At 43.1% G+C, this 21,817-nt stretch overlaps 1 protein-coding gene across 5 annotated transcripts in view; it reads right to left on the bottom strand.

The window, feature by feature from the left end:
• Window positions 1–982: 982 nt before the first annotated feature.
• RALGAPB (Ral GTPase activating protein non-catalytic subunit beta) overlaps window positions 983–21,817 on the bottom strand; it is a 75,262-nt gene continuing 54,427 nt past the window's right edge. For all 5 annotated transcript variants that reach the window (XM_033074653.2, XM_033074654.2, XM_033074655.2 and 2 more), the window contains 11 exons: window positions 19,992–20,098; window positions 18,268–18,420; window positions 17,446–17,655; window positions 16,363–16,521; window positions 14,308–14,473; window positions 11,627–11,749; window positions 10,773–10,909; window positions 9,483–9,591; window positions 7,073–7,151; window positions 6,499–6,647; window positions 983–4,874 (listed from right to left, as the gene is read on the bottom strand). In XM_033074653.2, the coding sequence (XP_032930544.1) occupies window positions 4,681–4,874; window positions 6,499–6,647; window positions 7,073–7,151; window positions 9,483–9,591; window positions 10,773–10,909; window positions 11,627–11,749; window positions 14,308–14,473; window positions 16,363–16,521; window positions 17,446–17,655; window positions 18,268–18,420; window positions 19,992–20,098 (1,586 nt within the window). In that variant the 3' untranslated portion in view covers window positions 983–4,680. The remainder of the gene's footprint in view (window positions 4,875–6,498; window positions 6,648–7,072; window positions 7,152–9,482; window positions 9,592–10,772; window positions 10,910–11,626; window positions 11,750–14,307; window positions 14,474–16,362; window positions 16,522–17,445; window positions 17,656–18,267; window positions 18,421–19,991; window positions 20,099–21,817) is intronic.

Below are 21,817 nucleotides of genomic sequence, written 5' to 3'. Positions count from 1 at the left end.
TATAGTAGGAAAGAAGGCATCAACCTCCCACCCAGCACCAGAATGCCTTTCCTGCCCCTGGCCCTGCACTTCAGGACTGCAGAGGAAGATATTAAGCCGTTTATCACTCATGTTTGTGATTCCTCAGAGATCACTGTGGGACCTGCCTTAACCTTCCCTGAAGAATTGTGGTGAGGAGCTTGGGTTGGTGGCACCAGCTAGGATTACTGAAGATGAAGCCAGCAGGAAAACAGATGGTCACATATCCCAGCTTGAGGTTTCTGGACCAGTTACTCCAGCACTTTTGTTCCAGTCCTCAGCTTGGGCAGATCCCAGGGACAGCACAGGGCCCCAGCCAGAGAAACAGCCCTGCACAGCAGCAGCAAGCACAGACACATACAAGTCCTGCAGCCCCGGCCCACCCTGGGAACTCATCCCCTCTTAAGGAGCTCAGAGATGGTCTGTGGGGATCTGGCTGGATGGCACTGACAAACCCTCTCTCTAGCCCAGTCCAGTTCCCCAGGGCTCTCCGGGTGCATCACCCCCATGGGACACAGGGCCCCACTGTTGCCCAGCTCCTCTCCAAATCCAAAGCTGTGGATTATCATTTCTCCCCTCTCTGCCCAGCCAGCAGAGCCCTCACCCTCACAGGACTCTGCACCTGAAACATTCGGCTTCTCCCTGTCCCGGGTGGGTGCCCACAGTGGCTGCACCACAGGGGACCCACACCTAACATGGGAAGCAGCACATGGAGAGACTGGAGAACACTGGCACTGCAGGAGCATCAAGCTCTCTTCAAAAACCAGTCTTTCAAGTTCTCACTCCCCACACTATTGAGATACAATACGATTTCCTTACCTATGAGCCTCACTGGTCCCAGATCTACTGAGGCGAAGAGGGTGTGCAATTCTGCTACCTCTGTCTGCTGCTGTCCTGGGAAATGTCTCCATTGGAGAATTTCTACCAAGGTTTTGGAAAATACTAAAAATTGACCAATGCAAAGTTACTAGATAAGAATCTTTAAAATTTATTGGACTAATTGTGTTACATTCAATATTTGATGTGTTTCTCCTGGACAAAGAATTGGCATAAATACAAACAAGCCTTTCTGTGCCTTCCCTAAACAAATAAGAGATAAAGTACTAGAGACAACAGAACATACTTCACATCTTCATATTTACATTTTACCTTTACTTTACAACTTAGCGCCAGGAATATTTACAGAAAAATACAATAAGAACAGAACGTTCATGTCTTGGCAACATACAGGAATTCATACAAATTGTCTATGATTGAAGCACATGATATCTGGCATTCTCACTTCTAATTGCTCCTGCTAAATCCATGGGGAAAAGGGTTGTGTTTGCCTTCAAAGGTATCACTCAATTACACAATCACGAAAATGCATCAAATTTGTCTGTGAGGCTGAAATTTAGTTCTCTCCTCTTCCTGGGCACACAGAACCTTGTGAACTCTCGTGAAAAAGAGACACTGTGACCTATGGAGAACCAACCCAGAAGGTACAGCCCATTTCCACAGGCACTGCTCTCCCCCTCTCCTGCTTGCTGTAAGGTTCTAATGCCTTTCTAGAAGTACCTTTAAAAGAATATCTTTTCTTTAAAAGTCTCGATTAAGGTACTAAAATGTAATTTCAACACTGTGTTTAACAGTGTGACAGTGGTCACCTCCCGCTGTTAAAACAGAATTATGAACCCAAACTGAAAGGTCTGATGAAAAAGAAGAGTCCCAGTTTAATTACCGTGGAACACGTGCAGGTTGGGGGATGTCAGTGCTCATCCCCTCTGATGACAGGGATGCTGACCCAAGCCACTCAAGCATCAAGTCAGAAATTTTATGCAGCAGTTCGTGATATTAAAAAAAAAAATCTAGATTCTTGGCTAATTCTTGTAATCACCATGGAAATAAACCTCATTTGCTCTGACCCTGAGGGGGAAAGCTCTCAAGGTAGTCCCAGAGTTTGGTCAGACTTTGAGAGGAGATAGATACAATTCCCAGACTGGTGGGGATGCATTTTGTTATGAAGCCTGAGACTTCCACACATCCTGGGAAAGGAGGGACAGTGCCTGCAGGCACCCTGCACTGGCACAGTCTGCCCAGGGTGCCCACTGCTGTGACCAGCACCCAAACCATGAGGGATGGCAGCACAGCTCTGCATCACAACATTTTTATAATGAATAGTGACTTTGCTGAAGGTTCATCTTTCCAGAGAGTCAAACACCTACAGTCAGGTCACAGCACCTGTAACCTGTTCACCAGCTGGTTCTGTAACTCAACTGACACATGTTCTAAACATCCACCCTGGCAGAGAGAAGCCAAAAGGTGCTCAAGTTCCCTTCTTTCCAGACTCCTGTCAAGTCCTATGGCTCTCAGAGCTGTTACTGCTCCCATGGGTGGCTTTAGGTGAACACAGAAATAGACCCAAGACAACCCTTCAGCCAAGCACAGGTCTTTTTAAAGAATGTAAATCTTCATACAGTTCACTTGGCTATCCCTGCCAGAAACCACTCAGGGTTTGCCCCAACACCCATCTCTGCATTCATGACTGCTCCCTCCTGCCTGACAGCAGCATCTGCCAGGACTGTGTAACATTCAGCCATGGTAGGTGGAGTTGCTGTTACACTATCACTGTGCAGACACAGGGATTGCTCAGGATGTTTATTGGTTACACATGCATTGCTCATGCCTTTTAAACCAGTGGGCTCAAGTGTTTTTGGTCCAATGGGTACATACATTGTGGGTAAATTGAGCATCCATGCATTCAACTGCTCCTGGCAAGAGGAAAGATGCTGTCAAAGCTCCCTGCATAGCTTGGCCAATGCACCCAAATGCTGCCCTGTGCCATCTCAGCAGCACACAGCCATGGGTCAGCCAGTACACATCCTGCTACAGGAGTTTTCTTTTGGTGGTTTAATTTTTTCACTTTTTATTCATCTGGGTCAAATTCCAGAGCTCCTGAATTGAGAAGTCAGTGCACTTGTTCCCTGCAACAAGCACACATCACCTCAGGTGACCACCTCCAAATCCTTTCACATGTATTTTTAGGGGCCCGTCTTTCCATCAACTCTTTGTGAAAAACCGCATGGAAAGCCAGGAGCGAGGTCTGTCCTTAGCAGTTAGGTTGCCATGAAACAATTAAGACTGCTTCAGGTCAGAACTGTTGCAAAAAGTAGCTCAGAAACATCAAAATTCAATGCCTGACAGGTATTATTGCAATGCACAGCAGAGCTTATTAAAACCACTTTGGAAATAATGTGAAGAGCTCCCCAAATCCCTGTTCACTCATCCTCTTCCAGCACCCAGTGCTGGAAGGATCAGGATCCTTGCTGCTGTCAGGCTGCACCCCTCAAGGAGTGTCAGCCACAATTCACTGCTGCAACAGCAGCTGGGATGTGCCAGGAGTCAGAGGTGCTCCCAGGGCTGCCTGCACCCACCACACCTCTGGGATCCCAATATCACACGGGTAGCTGTAAACATCTTCTCCCAGCACATCCTTTGAGACGCACACATCAAAGCCACAGGTTGAAAATGAAAACTCCTGACCTAGGTGGAAGGGAAGTGCTGCTGCTGAATGAAAGAACATACAGGAGATTCAAAACAGTGTGAAGTTAAACCTCCAAAGGGGCTTTCATGGCATTGAAATTAATGGGGAAAAGAAGAATTTGTGAATTTTCTTTTTGAGTTGTTTGGTCTGTTTAACAGGAGCTTCTGAAGAGTGTTGTAGAAAAAGCTGCTCATGCTAAAAATAACAGGGAGGAGGCAGCCCCAAAATCTCAGCTTTCCACCCAATGGAAGGAAGGCAAGTGATGTTTATGCTTTTTATGGAAATGGTGAGTAGGTGATACCGACGCTTCAAAAGAAATTAAATAGTTGCATTTAAAAAATTAAATAAAAATCAAGCTACCGAAATTAAATGCAACATTTTGCAACAGAGTTGAAAGTCATAACCTCACTTTTATATAACCAAAAGCTCTTATCCAATAATAACTTTTTGGAAAGTCAGATAATTTCAGGTGGCAGTGGTTGTCTCATATGCAGATGGACTGGCTCCAAGCGCTGGAGGGAGTGGCCACATACACATCTGGGCTTTGGATTTCAGGGTCTGCTCTTTCCAAGCAATCTTCCTCCTCTTGCTTCTGGTAGACAGATGGGTTACATCCAGTGAAGGATCTTCTGTTGAGCACTGAAGGGGGACTGAAAATGTCTTTGAAGTTCTTACAGGGAAAGAAAATGCTTTGGAACAGACTCCTTCTCCAAGGAAAGATCCTGCTCCCTTGCCCTTGGATACATGAGTGCAGCAAGGTGTCTAATGGCAGGTTTGTTTGTATTCTTACTTCCATCCTCATATGCAGAGATGGCTTTACTTCAACTGTTTTCCCCTCAGAGCAAGACACCTACAGTTCCTAATTAGTCTGGAAAGGATGACTGGGTGAAGAGATTATTTTGCTAACATCCAGGAAGACTGGAATTCAGTAATCTTCTGAGGGTAGGTGAATCAAGTCAGTATCCCAACTGCAATGTTTCGGATTCATTTCTCATTCCTCCCACATGGTATCTGCTGACTTCTGCTAGAACATGATTTCCTGAATTCCGGAGGGCTGAGAAGATTTGTTGTTGTTATTTAAGTGTTTTCATTAGTGTAGCCACCAAGCTCTGATCTAATTGTCCTGGAAGGATAATGACCTAGGGGTTGCAGTTCTTGAGCCCAACCTCCTGGAAAAGTGAGGTATAAAACTCCGGCTCCAGCTGTCTATTTCGGTATTTATTGACAATATCTGCAATTTTCTGTTTTCGGCGCACGTGGGGGGGGTTGTATGAATCACTTTCCAGCCTCTTTCTCCGACAAATATTTATTACTGTCTGTCTCACTAAAAAACCTGAAAAAGAAACAACACTTGAGTCAAGCTTAAATTCAGTCCTATACCCCTTTACTGGCTTCCCAGCCAAAAACAATTCTGGGTTCTGTCCCATCCAAACCGAGGGGAGATGTTCAACACCACCAAGTCAAGAACTTTTCTCCATGAACAATTGATAACAGACAGCCACGGTCCCCAGGCTTGTAAAAACTTTCACTGTAAAGAATGAAGAAAGGGACTCACTCAGTGGTACCCTAAACTGGCTGGAGGAGGAGTATTCTGCTTTGCCAGAGCCAAGCAGCTGCCTGGAACAGTACCCTTAGGACAAGAGGGCAAACGCAGGGCAACCAATACAAAAGTCACATTTACCACAGCCCCAGCTACACCACACATCTGGACCTCAGGTTGGCCCTGTGGTCACACCAGGTAATTCCAGGGGAGCCCTGAGAACGAAAAAAGTACCTTGTCAGTACCTTTTTCCAGTAGGAATTGCAGAGCCTTCCCCTAGGAAAGGAGATGAGGAAAGACCCGATGGGTCATGGCCGCAAACAGATTTCACTTCCCCTCATTGCCCTGCCACTTTTGTCACCCCTCTGTAACTCACACTGCTGGATGCAGATGGAGGAGGAAAATGGAAGTAGTAGCACTCAAAAGCTGGCAGCTAACTTCTGTTTTATTCTGAAAGGAAATTTCTATGCCTCTAAGAAAGCAAGTATCCCTTACCCCTTTGCTATTTCACAAGCGCTTTCATAAAGGCAGAAACATTTAGAGGACCTCACTGCACATAAACTACATCTGTTGAACTTAGAGACAAGAAAAAATTCACTATATTAATAGCTCTGATGTAGCAGAAAGAAAAGCCAAACTCTAGGAAAACATACTTGATAGTTTTTCAGTAAAAGCCACTGTCATCAGTTGAATTCATAAATGCTATTTAAGGGTCCAGGTCTGGTTTCAATTTGCCTTTCACTGATTAAGCATACAAACCCTAGAACCTAGAACCTGAAAGGCACCTCCAACAGTAGCTTTATGGTTATGTACAGGTATCCTAATGTTCATCACTTCATTTGCCTCTGTCCTGTGTACTGCTCTCGCTGGGCAGGATTTTCCAGTTACTGAAGCCAAATCGCACCAATACAGAACAGGTCCATGAATCCATCCAGGAACAGAGGAAAAGGCAGCGGGTACACAGGCAACCTGTTAACACATGGCTGCATTTTTTTTTGGTATTTTAATTGATCAATTAAAGAAAATCCTCAGTTGCTGTGGCTTTAATCCCTGCCTAGCTTCTAAACCAGAAGGAACACACAGCATGCCAGCAAAGTAACAAATTCCACAGCACCCTCTGGGGCAGTTTTCTGTGCTAAACACCAGGGTAACATCTTGGATCTCTCCTATTGAAACAGGCCCTGTTCCTAGCTCCAACGCTTTCTCCTGCTATCCTGGTAGCCAAGTGCTGCCCACCTGCTCCCTCTGCTGTTCCTGCTCCCACTGCTGCTGCAAAGAGCATGGCTTGCATTTGTTCAGCATTGCCTAACACTTCTTCAAAGAAAGATTCCAGACCACGTACTTTGCAGATATATTATTATTTTATAAATAAATAAATAAATAAAACCATGAACACTCCTAAAACCTTTTAGCTTACCAAGAGCTCTCCTACTGACAATCATTCCATCCACCAGTGGGATAACCATGTTGAATTTCCCAGTTGCTCCTTGCAGTTTTATCCTGAATAAGCCAGTGTTTAAAGGATGGATGAAGATCACAGGAACTTCCTTCTCAGGAATGGTAGATCTTAAGGGAAAAACACCACTGTTGAATCAGTTTTAACGCACTGTTTCAATCAATCTACAGATGCAAAAGGAGCCCTTCAAGTGTTAAAAGAAAGTTTTAAAATGCCTCATGGCTAAGGCAGCAGGATCCTGGGGCATGCTCTGCATCCTCAGAAGTGCTGTATCAGTTGTGCTGTGCCTATGAAGTCTGTCCTCACATGACTGAAGAGCCCTGTAGCCAGGGTATAAGTGTGTATGCAGCATTAACCAGCTCACAAGAGAGCCAATCAGGAGGGAGGCTCACCACAGTCTCAGATAAAACTGCACATTTTCTGCTCTTTAATTTATATTTTATCTGCAGCGATATGAAAAGCCCTTTCACTTTTTCAACCAAAAAGTAGTCCACTGAGAAACCAATAAAAATAATGAAAATAAGAGCAGTCTTACCTCAGGGAAGTGCTACTATTGGCTGTGGTTTCAACACCAGTGCTCGTCTCAGATACCAGATCAGGGAGGGGGAAGTTTTCTGTAAGAGCAGGATGCACCGAATAAAACTTATCTCATATAGTTTTGGCTTTGTTTTTCTTGTGTACAAGGAAAGAATATTTATCATCAGTCAAAGCCACACAGTCCTCAAGCATTTATAGCACTAGTGTTCTTGCACAGCTACTCACTTTGTTTTGCTTCCAGTTTCAGCATTCACAGAGGGCACACACATCTCAGCCATCTGCACTCAAGAGATGAGGTCCCAAACCTCATTCTCTCAACCCAAAAGTCAAAATCTCTAGAGGAACCATGAAAGCAGGAAGGAGATGAACTATTTAAACCACAAAAAGAGCTGTCGAATTATTATTCACTTCATTCTTCCTAGAATACTGCTAGGAGCATTGAACAATGTCAACCACTCACACCTACAGCTCCCTTGAGCCCTGATCCCACAGACATGATAACCTTCCTCAAATCCAGGCTCTGTGAATCTTCACCATAACCTACAACTCTGCTGCCATGCACTTGGTAACAAAACTAGATAATGCAGATGAATGAGGAAAAAATAAGAACTTGAATTCCTTAAGGGGATTTGGCACTTCCCAAAACCTAGTTCAGGGATTAAGAGATGTTGAGAATTACTCACAGAAGTACAGTTCAGGCAGCAGGACAGTACTTCCAGCAGAAGTCTAAGGCCCAAACCCAGATGTTGCCACCAGAGCTGGGATGCTAAGGGTACACAGCAGCTGGAGCAAGCAGAGGGAGATCACAGCAAGCCATGGACACACTCAGAGATGGAGCAAGTGGGAGGGCAGGCAGCTGGCACTAGGGGGATAACCTTTACTACAAAGTGACAGCTTTTCACTGTCCAGACTCAAAGATGTATCAGAAGTATAAGGCAAAAGCCAAGAACATAAGGAACACATGGCAGAGCCTCTGGGCTAGGAGTCACTTCCAAGAACTGCCCTTCCCTCCACCCAACTGCCAGGCTTACTGAGGTTGACAAATTCATTTCTTCAGCTTCAGGCCCAAAACTGGGAGATTCTTATGGTTGCTGAAAGAAACAGCCAAACAGAAGCATGACTGTGTAGTACAGCTGCTGCTCCTGCAATAAAGGGGCTTTAGCTGCCGCCCAAGAAGGAAGTGGGTCAGGGTCACCAGCTTGGAACACACTCCAGGCCAATGTCTGGACAAGGAAATGATGATGCAGAACTTGCTGCCTGCCTCCCGATCTCAGTAAGGCTCTGAGGGACATGCTGTGGACAAGGTGGTCTTTCTGAAAATTTACATCTACACTTAACAGGAAGCTTCCTCTTGATTGTTGCTCCCATTCCCTCGGTTGTTTTACTCAGGAAGGAGCTAAAGCTTTAATTAAGGTCGACACTTACTGCCAGACTGGAAACCAGGATTTGAAATCAAAGACAGAATAAAGTAGCAGGTCCTGGCCAGTCTTGCAGATACTGCTGGGCTAGGCCAGTGCACAGAGACTCTCGCATAGCGCTGAGGCCAGGCCATTGCTTAGGAACCAGCACACAAGAAACTCCTCAACACTGCTCACCATGGCCATGCCATGGCTCTAACAGGATAAGCAAGGCTGGATCTCTCCCAGAGCAGTAGTAGCCTGAGGCAGAGAGGAAATACCAAACTAAGAAACACAGCTGCATGAGGAGCAGGAGCTTTCCTGAGCAACACAGTAGAAAGACATCAGGGAGTTGACAATCCCAGTGCAGAACAAAGGAGCCCTCCCTTGAAGAGAGAACATGGAATCCTAACGGTGCCATCACACCAAGGAGGATGATGATCCCTCCAGCACAGAAATAGCAGGTGTCAGAAGCCATTATTTTAAAGGAAGAAAACCAGATCCACACCTAGGAGACAACAATTGAGGAAAACTCAAAAGCAGAGGAACACACCTGCCTTGAGTGCTGAGCTGAAGAAAGTTCATGACAGCATTTCACAGGTACTGCCAGCACTAAAGGAAACTTCAGACCTATGTATGCCACTGATTCATGCACAGCCTATGGATCACAACTCAAATATTGAAGAACTGATTCAGAATCTTAGCGTTGCTACACATATTAATAAGGACTTTTTCTCATTGTGAGGGTGGTGAGGCCCTGGCCCAGACTGCTAAGAGAAGCTGTGGCTGCCCCATCCATGGAAGTGTTCAGGCTGGATGGGGCTTGGAGCAACCTGGTTTAGTGGAAGGTGTCCCTGCACATGAAAGGGGTTTGGGACTAGATGAGCTTTAAGGTCCCCTCTAATTTAGTCTGTGGTTCCATGATCTAGGATTTTATTAAAAAAGGAACAGAGTTCTTCCCCTGGTTCCTGCCAGTTTTTACTTTAGTGAACAGTTAGGATTTGTACATACCTATGTCATCATAACGTTCCACCCAGACCACATACACTTTGGTTTCAGGTCCCATTGGTGGAATGGTTCGGCCCTGGGGCATCCTCTTGGATCTAGAAGTAGGACTGAGCTGTTTTGAACATAAGGGAAGAGTAGCATTTGCAAACATCACGAGTCCAATAATGCAGCCAATAAGTATTTTCCAGCTGCTCCCCAGTCATTCGTATCTCAGCCAGGTACAACCTCTGCCAACTATTGAGCAGGGTGAGCTGTGCTGGAACTACTCATTGTAATCTGGGTTGCAAACCTAACATGTATTCAATACAAACTAGTGTATATATAAATATATATAAACACAGTAATTTCACGATTATAAGCCGCACCATTTTGACTGAAATTTTGGTCCAAACCCGAAGTGCGGCTTATAATCAGGTGCAGCTTATATATGGACAAAGAATGAAAAGTTGCTGTTTTAGTCTGGAGGACAGGTGTCTGCTGAGAAAGGCAGGAGTCTCTCTTTGAAATGGAGAATGCAAACCCCTTCCCTCCACATTATTATAATTTTGAAATCAAACGTCTCTCAGGCAAAGATATGGGAATTAGGAATAACAGTTCTTTTCTAGGGAAATTAAAATAGAAATACAGTACTACAAAGAAACAAACTCCAAACCCTGACAAAGTCGGAGTACAACCTGACACCCTGTCAGGCAGGGTGTTGGATTGTAACGTGCGGCTTATAATCGTGAAATTAGTGTATATATTTTCAACCTTGAATCAATTAAGTTTTTCTTTAATGTTCCTGAAGACCTTAAATTAGTAACTAAATTTACATTTGAAGTGAATTCTAAACAAGTAATCAGCACTTTCTCTTACGGATACAACAGTTCATGGTTTTCTGCTTTGTTAGTGTACAAAAGCACCTTCTGGTACTTCAGACACAACTGACACACTGTTTTAAACTGAGTAGGTAGGAAAAGTGTTCATGTCTATTCATCCTCAATTTCCAAGCATGGATTTGAGGCTGAATTACTCTGTATATACTACATATATGTTCTACTGCATGCATTTCAAGATGCACCATACTACCACTTAGCATGTCTAGGTTTTATATTTAAGTAATGTAATCTTCCTATCTCCTACTGTAGATGCAAATTCTGGCAGGACCAAAGCAGATATCAGAGAATAACGGCAAGGAACAAGTAGCTCTACATGTCAGGAAAACAAATAATATACTACCAAAAATCCTAATTGCCAGCATGCTTCTTGAAAGGTAAAAAAAAGTACCATTTTTCAGTGCAAGTTTTGCCTTACCCGCTGGGAGGGATTAAGATTGTCTGTATGATTGGGGAAGAGTTCAAGTGTCAGAGGCTGCTGCTTCAATATTCCTGGCAACAAATCCATGTTGGAGTCACTTTCTTGGTCAGAGACACTGCTTTCCAGTGAATCAGCTGTAAGCCAGAAGAAAAAAAGGTGGGTTTTGTCTATTATTCCACCAAAAGACTTAAGCTGTCATCATATATAAGGTTTTGATACTAAAAAAATGTTCTAAGGCTTTTGAAACTAGACATGCATAGTTGTATGGTCAAGTCAATATAGTCCTCATAAGCAGGAAGATGAGTTAGAAGGTAACTGCCAGTTATTCCAGAAGCAGACTGGAAATAAAGTCCTCCCTATGGACTTACATGCATCCCAGCAATTTCCTATAGAATACAGTTGTCTCCTCCCTATGGCTACACCATATTTTATTCCAGGCAACTTTTAGCATGTCAAAGATGCCATGAAAGCTGCTGCTTCTCTATTTAGCAGTGGTACAAACACTCCTTCACATCCTGCAGGAGCACATCACTGACAGGAATGGAAAAAACAAATAGGCATCACCAGTTGATGGTGAACCCCGTGTCCAACCTAAAGCACCCTGGCAACCACAAAACTGCAGTGCGTATCTGGACATCTACTGAGGCTCAGACTGAGAAAGGCACAGAACAGATGGCATATCAGGAAGGAGAGTAAGGACTAGAATGTTGTAATGCAAGTGTCCACACCTTTCTGATAAGAATCGTGCTAAACACACTACTTAGTTTATTTAGGTTTTGCTTCTGAAGGAGTTCTCAAAAAAAAAAGTTGGTTTCATTTTTGTACAGATTATGTACAGAGAGAGATCTTACTCAGGGATTCCACTGGTGATGGGACAACAAAGGCGATTTCTGTCAGGGCATCTGCATAATACAACACCTTCTTCTGCCCATTGAAGACACTTGCCCCAACATCTTCTGAGATAATTAGATCATCTGAAATGGATGGAAAAGGCATGTTTACCCAGAAGGAACCTCTACTTCTTTACACACTGAATCAGAAATCACCTTCAAATACAATGTGCAATCAATGAGAAGAAATGCAAAACTCATTTTAAAATGAAAGGAGTCAAATCTCATGGCTAACAATCCTTCTCAGATAAATGTTCTTACCATCTTAAAGAAAAAGGCATTTTGGATTGGGAGTGGCTTCATTTTGAACACATTTCCAATGTACTGGATTCTTTGTTTCCAAGTACTCTAGTAAACACATCTGCCACAAGAATACATCTACTATCTATTTCTGAGTATTCTGTCTAGCAACATAATTTAGTTAGTCATTCCATTTCTGAAGGATTCTAACATTTATCACTTCAGTCGAGATACTATTCTAGAATTCAAGCCAGTTTCTACTGGCTCTATTTGGTCTTTTCTCTGTCAAGTAGAGTTAGAAAAAGATCTGTCTCCAATGAATGCAAGAAAGCTCCTCATTCTCAGTCCGCACTGATTCCCTCCACACAACTGGCCAATGCAGGCCTTCAGAGTAGAGAAAGAGCTTCCCTTCCCACTTTTCCTTCCCCATGTCACCTCCAGAAAGACTAGCAAGGACTTGAAAATTAATTATTTCTCTGACCCAGTTTACAGAAGGGCTCCTGAGATAGCTGCCTCAGCAAAGCCACTGGAGCATTGAAATTCAGCATACTGACAGAAGTGGCCAGAGGCATGTTGAAGTCTCCAAGCCATTCCTCAGCATCAGGAAAAGGTTCCCACATTTCCAGTGCACAGGCTCCCAAGGGACAGCTTAAACCCAGCTCTTTAGGAATTTCTTTGATTTTATGGTGCTGCAAGGAAAACATTCCCATGAAATTATTTTTACCCAATTCACTGGAAGCTATTTTAGACTCACAGAATCATTTAGGTTGGAGATCATTGAGTCCAACTTAACTCAGCACTGCCAAACTCACCACTAACATCCATATTCCCAAGTCCCATGCATACAGCCTTTAAATCCCTCCAGGGATGGTGACTCCATCACTGTCCTGTGCTAGTGCCTGACCCCTTCCATAAAGAAATTTTCCCTAATATCCAACATAAGCCTGGACTGAGACTGTTTCCTCTTTTCCTGTCACTCATTACCCAGGATACTGACCCTCACCTGGTTACAATGCTTTTCAGGGAGTTGTAGAGAGTGAGGTCTCTCTTGAGATTGTTTTTCTCTAGGCTGAGCCCTCCCAGCTCCCTCAGCTGCTCCTCATCAGACTTGTGCTCCAGCCCATGCACCAGCAGAATCAGATTAGAAGTAACCTGCCCTTCCTTCCTTCTATTTCTGAATGCTTTTTCTGTTTCCTTCTTCCTCAAGCTGGTTGAATTAATTCAGCTATTCAGGGGTCTGTGTTTTCATTCAAATGGCTGAAAAAATTTGAGTTGAAAAGTCCACATCAAACCAGGTTCTCTGCTAATTCAGGAACCTGCCTTCTCCAGTTGTTCTGACACAAGTGATTTCAAAGGGAGGTCAGAGGGCTCCGCCTCTGAGAAAGCACAGCCTGACCCTGCCCTTAAAGCAAAATTAAATCGAGACCTGGTCATTCTGTAATCCAGCATGACTTGCTCAGAGAAAGCAATGTCTCTGTACTCTAATCTCTTCCAAACACTTCCAGCCTTCTGTTGTTTGTACTTCAGCCTCCAGCTGTCTGTAGATACAGGTGAAGGGCACTCCTAAGACACAGTGAATGGACAGCAGAGCAAGTGCTGCTTAAGCACCTGCAGCTGTAACAGTGTCACACCTAATGCCAACATTAGGCCAAGGATGCTGAACAAACTGCAGCAGCCTTACCACTGCCTTTGGGTGGCCCACCAGCGGTTGTGGCTCTGGATCACCTAGAACACATCTGGGCCTTGGAACAGTGACACTGAAACCAGCCCAGACACTACCAATTCCCAGGGAATCTGATCAAGTTGTCCAAGGGAGAAGCTAACTCAACCCCATCCTGGGATAGCAGCTCACATTCCTGAGGATCATTTTGGGTGACAGAACGGGGAGAGGGTGGTGTATGACAAGCTCAGGAGAGGAGTTCCTCAAGTGGAAAACAGCAGAGTCAATGAAGCAAGACAGAGAGCCATGTGTGGGTTCCAATACCTCTAGCACCTATAAATAGCAGCTTGAGCCAGTATTTCATTTTAATCTACTTCCAGAACACTAAAAACACCAAAACACACAGAGTATTTCAATTCTATTTGCCAATACACAGAACAATCTGCAACTGATTTCACCTGACTATGGGTTTGGGATAATGTATTAAAGACTCATCAAATCTTAAAAATATAGCCCAGAGGTATTTTTTTTGCTGCGGCTGCTTCCAACATCAGACATTAGTTTTGCTCATTCTGACTTGAAGCTTTATTTAATATTTACACATTTCCTTCAGCAAAGACTTGTTACAAAAAAAAAGAAAAAAAAAGTGCAAGTGTTCAGATAGGTACACAGGAGCAAAAAAATTATCTTCTGAAATAGCCTAAACATTTTAATTTACTACAAGACAGTTACTATGTTTTACCTTGTTCAGGTCCCTCTTCATCACTGCAGCTGTTGATTGACCAGCTTGTTGAGACGTGACCAGTCCACCCAGGGTGCTTCCCAACATCAACAGACCAGCCAAGAGACAGCAAGAACTCCAGGAAGTGGGGCTGAACAATTCTGGAAGACTCCATGTTCTTCAGGATCTGAAAACACCAACAGCACCATGTTGGTACAGAAGCAGGAAACAAGTCTCTTCCTCCCCAGCTTTTTAATTAAATTTTTGTCACCAACATGGTGACATAGAACAAGCCTGGAACCCCAGACTTTCTACATGGATATCACTCCCTGCTCCTCAGCATCCTCCTGTCTTGCTTGGCTTTGTCTTATTCTATCAACTTGACTTTCTGCCAGAATTTTCAAATCCTGCAAAACCAGTGAATTCAACGGCTGGAAACAGCAATCTTGAGACTCAAGCACTCATCAGAAAAATCACTGAGTACTCAGTGTAGAACCTGCATTTGCACCAAAGCAAACACAAGGATTTTTCAGACAGTTTTCGTTTAGACTGAGTTCAAATTTGAGGAGAGAGGTATTTTCCTCACTACTCACCTGTATACAATATAGAGCGATTTAAAGGGCAGGCCTCACAGCACATTAAATTATGAAACAAATTTTCAAAAACAATTTTCCGCAGCATTGAGGGTGGACCTTAATCGAACATCACACTCTACATTCATGCTAAACTTTAATTCCACTTCTGACAGAGTTCCGGGATGTTTCCACATGTTAAGGCAATTTTTACCTCATTATGACCAAGTGGGAGTTGAGCCCTTCCTCAAACAGCACACAAGGACATGTGTATTTGGGTACCACAACCATTGGGGTTGGTGGACCAAACAATCCACTCATCCTTTCTGGGCCATGTAGGAATTTGGTTTGTGGCAGAGGCATCAATCATTTTGGCTCGAGCAGCAGCAGAACACTGGGACACAGGCCCCAACAAAGCAGAAATTGCAGGGATGGGTGCTGGAAGCTTCCAGGTTGGAGGCTTTGTGTAGCCACATAGTCCTGATGCTCCATCCTAATGCTTCATATACTGTTTAGCAGTGAATAGACACACTGCATCAAAATATCATTATTAACCCTCATTACTGAGCACATGGAAACCACAGCTGTACTTCAGAACAAGGCAGGGTAAGTGTGGGTTGGAAGACAAGAACTCCATAAGAGCATATGAACATTCTGCTAGCTCAGCAAGTGCAAGTCTGAGCTCAAAGGCAAACCTAGCATATCTTGTTTCATAGTTGACTTTGCAGATGAAAAGACTCTGCACTGGCTACTCTGAATGTGAACACTCACAGACAGATGACCATGGTTTCCAGATCTGTGTCCCACACCAAAGTAGAAGGTGCTGCATTGTTCTGTGCATTCACAGTGACACAACAGGTTGGCACAATGACTTATTACAGAAGCCACACTTTACTCTTTACTACAGAGTTATGAATGGAATGAGAAGGTACTAGAAAAACATCCTTTCCTAATGAGCCCATTAACCCTCTTAGCCAGTTTCTAGGTCACAAAGAAGTCACAACTTAGATTTGCACAAATCAACCTGATTAACCTAATCGCCTTTGAATCTAAACATTATAGCATAAAGACTTACAATGCAATAATACTTCCTTACTTGTAGTTTTTCATTCCTTTAACATGTGTTTAACATTAGAATGAAACCAAACTACCTTGACATTGCTCATTGCTGGAACAAACTGTAACCTTCCCTGCAAGCTGAGCCAACAAAGCTGAAATGCCTTTCTGATCTGAATCTTTCAACTCTACAAATAAGGACAATAAGGACAGAACAGATAATAAAAATACTATTAATATTTTTATATATATCTTATCCATATTTTAAAAATGCATTAAATTTGTTACAATAATCCGAGCAACATACTTCAACCTACAGATGAAGAGGTGTGCAGTGACTTGTAGCTCACGCTGGTTCTGACATTTCACTCTACTCACTGCTTCAGGCAGTTAGAAATTATGGAAACAAGACAATACAGACTAGTTGGTACTCTACACTTTCACTTACCTCCTGGCTAGTTTTCTGACCTGCCTTCATGTAGAAAATGAAAACAGTATCAAAAGGACGACAAGGTAACAAATCCAAGTAGCCAAGGTCATCAAAAAACCCAGGAAGAGCAGAGTCAAGTGCAATCAGGTGAGGAGGTAGACGACTGTTAGTAGGTTCCTGTCCAATAGAGAGTTCAACAGCTTAAAAACCCATCTTTCTAAATTGAAAGGTCTTTATGGTTTCAATGGCAAACCATTAAAATATAAAAAGACAATTTCCCTTCTCCAAGAGCAAAATTATACAAGGATTTCTGATGCGATATAATCTTGTCAGTGCAAATGAGTAACAGCAAGCATAAAAGGTTGACAATTTGTTGCATTCCATTTTGCCAGGAGACAATGTTTTGCTCAAGAAGAGCACACAACAAAAACAGCAGATGCTTTCAGAATATCACAGCTATGCACACAGTTGCATGTGCAGTTCCAGATTAACTTAAATACCAGTAATATCTAATATTGAGCAGTTACAGACATTTTTGTGAATGCTCTATTGTCTACTTTTCCTGACAGCTTTCTGGAAGGAAAAGCAACAAATACAAGGGAGAATCCACAGATAAGAGGCAGAGTTTCAAATTAAGAATATGGATCACCTCTAAAAACAATTATTTTAATTTTAAAAAGAAGCCTCTACATCTATTATGTATGCTTTTATGTACGATTAAACCATCTCAGCACAACCACCTCTAAAGCAAAATTTCTATGGCAGTTATATTTCAGAGAGTCTTCAAGTACCACCCCAAAACCTAACTCAAGTTGTGGAATGACTAAGCATGAACATTTGAGTGTGAAGGTTTATGTACCCACTGAAAACAGATACTGACATCTATTCAGAGCACATTCAATTTGAAGCCCAGCCTTTCATACCCCTGCTCTTAATCCTGGAATACTGGAATCTATCACTTGATTTGATTAGACTGTAGCTGAACAGTAGTTGGAACTACACAGATGATCTTCCACTAACAAAATGTATTTTTCCCCTTTTGTCAAGCCAGACCACATAGGTACTAGAGGAACTGGACAAAACTAAGAGGTATCAGATCACCTTCAATGCTTCTAACGAGAGGAACCCGAAGTGAGAGAGGAACAAACGTGCTGTCTGGAACTCCTGTGCTGGTGGCGGGGGCTTACACTCCGTGATGGGATCAGGAAAGCTCTTCTTCCGCCACTCCTCTTCACTTCTCTGATCTATGGAAGTCTCAAAGACAATCTGCTGAGCCATGCCATTCCTCAGCTTCTCATGGCGCTCCTCGAGCTGGAAAACATTGTGTGAACTGCTGATGTCACCAAAATCACAAAGATCCTCTATGAAAACAGTTCCATCACTTAGGAAAGCTCCACAGGAGCAGCAGCATCCACCATCAGAATAGCTACTAAAACACTTTCAAAAAGACCTTGCAACACTGCAAAGTGAGCACTTCAACACACTGTTGGCATAGGAGAGAGCTCTGTGAATATCCAGCATCAGCTATGGCTTCTCTTATTCAAGAGAACAGAAACCAAAACAAATTAGATCCTGTGAAACTTTAAAATATTTGAGACATGCACTCTCTTCTTCCCCCAGAAAGGTGTCAAAAAAGACCCCTTCATTTCCCCAGAAGAAGCAACAAAGTGCAAGTCATTGCTTCCTACAATATCAGGATATTAGGATCTGTAATAAGACATGTTGAGCAAAGTCTCCTAAATAACACATTCAAAGCATTGGCATCTTCTTGGAAAAGTACATAGATTTGCAGAGGTTATTATTCCATTAATATGAAATTGGACAAGCCAAAGAGTAAAACTATTTATACTAAGACATATGTGCATGACTCACGAACAGAAAAAATGCCCCAAGAACAAAATCAAGTCTGAGACAGTTACTTACTTCCTGATTCACTATTTCATGTAAATCAGGAATGCTCAAGTCAGCTTTCACAAATGGAATCTTGTCCACTTCTTCAGGAAAAGGGCGATGTTTCACACTGTGTTTCAACCCAACATCATTTTTAGGAGCTGGTCGAGGTTCTGGTACAAATGTCTGACAAAAAAATGTATTTTTTTACATTCAAGGTATTGCATCACTAGACAATATTGTAACAGATGAAAAACATTTTCTCGCTCCTCCCCACCAGAACTACACTAATCTATTAGTGAGCAGCACCATTAAAAAACATTAAATACTTGAAACTAATAAACTTGTACTAAAAATGTGACCATAAATTTTAAAGAGACACAACTGCCCATTTTTAAATCTATGAACTCTGCTAAGCATCTACCCTGTAAACAGTTGCAAACCACCAAAAAAATGGCAAGTTTGCATGACACATTTTATTTTCACTCCATTCTAACTGTATTCAGGGAAAGCTGGCAGGTATTTGAGAAATTCCTGACTGTGATAATCACAATAGGCCAAAGCCTCAAAGAGAATACCAATGCTGTGGGTCAGGAGATGCACTGCCAGAATAGCCAAAAGACTTTCATCATGAATCATGATGCAATTTTGACATTGCTATTACATCCTGCTTGATACTGTCATTATGTAATTCCAAACTTGAAGTTACCAAGGAAAGCAACAAATCATCTAGGTGCAGGTTTAGATGTGCATCAGCTCCAAGCAAGACCTTTCATTGCACCTTCAGTGTTGTTTTTGAAGTTTACTACTGATTACATTTCAAAAGGTCAAAACCATTAATAATTACATTATAGAATGCCTTCAACTTGGCAAAGTTCCCTCAAAACTGGTGAGGAGGTCAGCAGTCAGACCGTGCCTTGCCCTTTAGTGTAGCAGGTAGCACACCTGGACTGAGATTACTTAGCCAAGGGTCTCAGCTCCAGAGATAGCACAGCTCCAAGACTTCCTGGATGGTCTTCCCGAAGACTGCTTCACAGAGACCACGTTCATCTAAATGTGAATTGCCAGCTGAGACTGACAAGCTCTCATTTCAGCTACATGATTGCCTTTTTTTACTGAGGGTCATGGGAAGAGCTTAAAGATTTGGAGAAGTTCAGACAGAAATTTTCATGACAGGAATACATGCTCCATTAGACAACTGCAGTAACAAATTTAATAATAAGCTATAAAGACTGAGGTACTTCTCCACCACCATTCCTCTCCAAAGCTGTTCCAGAGCTCATCTAGGTAATTTTCTTCACAGCAGGTTTACAGCCATCTTTGCAACATCAGGCTTTGTAACTTGAAAAGCTGTTCTCTCTGCAGCACCACATTCCACACCTCCAGACTTCACGTCCTCTGGTGCAAGGGCTTTGCCTGATACCTGAGAACTAGCACCAACACTCCTGCCTACACACTTAATACACTGTGCCTCACACCATCACTTCACAAGACGCTTTCAGAAAGGAAGGGAAAAAAAGAAAATTGAAAAAAAATCCCTTAAGCAAGTCAAGAAAGCAACAGCACTTTGACAGCATAGTTAATATTAATCACAAGTGGTAAAGAGTCACCAGAGATATGGCACATTACCTACAGCTAAAGGCCCCATGGCTCAGCTTTAATGTATAATCACCAGCCCTGGGGGGCTGTCTCACATTAGTGGAATTTCTGCTGAACATCTCCAAGTTAAAGATTTCTTTACAGGCTTTGACAGAGACCTTTTGATTTGCTTTAGCTCCTCTTGGTAAAAGACAGAGTTGCTGGGCCCACGCAAATCTTCCAGACGTCCCACGGATCAAAACCGTGACAGAGGGGAAAGAGTCATCTGCAAGCACACAGGGTTAAGAGAATAAGACATCATCACATACTGCAAACAGGTCACTGTGTAATCATTCAACAAGAAAATGCAGGCATGACAGCAGAGTTTTGCTTTCATGGTTAACTCCTCCCTAACCCTGAAGAAAACTCCTGGTGAGAAGCACACAAATCTCTCTGCAGCAACAAAGTGCTAGTCTACTTTGTCAGCTCAATACTTGCCACCTCAGTTTCATCACTAAAAGCAACTTTCATCCAAATTCATGCAGATCACCATTCCTCTCCAAAATACCTCCAAGAAAATCAAAGATTGTCCAGTCACTGGCTGTTTAGGTGAGACAATGCCCACATGGAGACACTGTTCCCCTGATGCTTCCATGACCTCCTGCAAAAGTTCCTCACAAATAGCAGCAGTAAGAACAGTGGAAGGACAAAAGATAATGGTCAGACAGACTCAGAAGATTCTGACTCCACATTATGGAAAATTTTTTCCCCACAAGGAATAGGGACACAGAGAAGCTGTCCTCTCAGGTTTGCAAGACCCACTTGGGCAACACCAGGTTGTGTTATCCTGGTCCATATCAGTGCTGGCCTTGTCTGCAGCAGGAGGTCAGACTAGAGTCCTGAGGTACCTTCTACTGGCACAATGACAGTTTTAACATTGCAGGGATTTCAGTCTTCAACTTGTAAAAGGTCATCAGTACTAGTCACCTTAGATGAGATCATCATACTTCATCATAAGCTTTTCTTCTTAAAGGTATTTGCATTTATCTTTTGTGCACATAAACCACATACTGGCACCATCAGATAACTAGCAGAACCCTATTCCTTCCCCAGTATTTCCTGGGAAGTACAGGGTACAGCATAGCCTATGCACATCCTGGACATAAGCACACACACAGAGAACCCAAACCAGCTCCTCAGTCACTCACTTCCATGATATGCCTCAGAACTGGCCTGATGTACTTGTGCATTATTGCAGTTAATCTTGTCATTCAAAGGGGATTTGTAAGCAAGTTATACACAGCAAGAAAACAATCTAATTTGTGATTCCAGCAGCAGGATTCCACAGTAACTCATTTAGCAGAGTGAGGATGAGGATAGCTCAGCCATTCTAGCATGCCCTAAGCCACTCCAGTCAGGAATCCACTTGCTCCAACAGACTAGGGGTGGGCATGTGGCAATGGCTCCCAGCATTGTCACTTCCTGCAATGTCTATTCAGTGATTCTCAACATGGTCAGAGCACGCTGGATCTCAACTCAGCTTCTCAACACCAGTTCATGCAGCTCTGTGCAATCTCTGCTTTCAAGACTAGTTTTTAGGCTCCATCCTATCTACTGATGAGGAAAATGTGTTTGGGACAGTATATCAGCTCTATCAAGTTAGTGTTTAACTGAGGTAGCATGTTGAAGAATTTTCACCTGTTCTATTAGGTAACACCATGACATGTGAAGACTTACGAGGTATCGGGTATTCTGTTCAAAGCATTATTTACAGTAATTTCACGACTATAAGGTGCACCCTTTTGACTAAAATTTTCCCCCGAAACTGGAAGTGCACCTTATAGTCCGGTGTGCCTTATCTGATGTACAAAGTTGCGACATTTGCCACCCTGGAAGCGCAAGTCCACCGGCATCGGGGCTCGGCCCCCGCGCGGGGATGGGGAAAGCCGCCGAAATCACAGCGGCCGCCGCGCAGGGGGGGCGAAAGCCACCAGAATCGGAGTGG

This window comes from Catharus ustulatus, chromosome 17 (assembly GCF_009819885.2).
Source record: "Catharus ustulatus isolate bCatUst1 chromosome 17, bCatUst1.pri.v2, whole genome shotgun sequence".
Taxonomy (NCBI): domain Eukaryota; kingdom Metazoa; phylum Chordata; class Aves; order Passeriformes; family Turdidae; genus Catharus; species Catharus ustulatus.
This window is presented reverse-complemented; position numbering and strand designations above follow the sequence as displayed.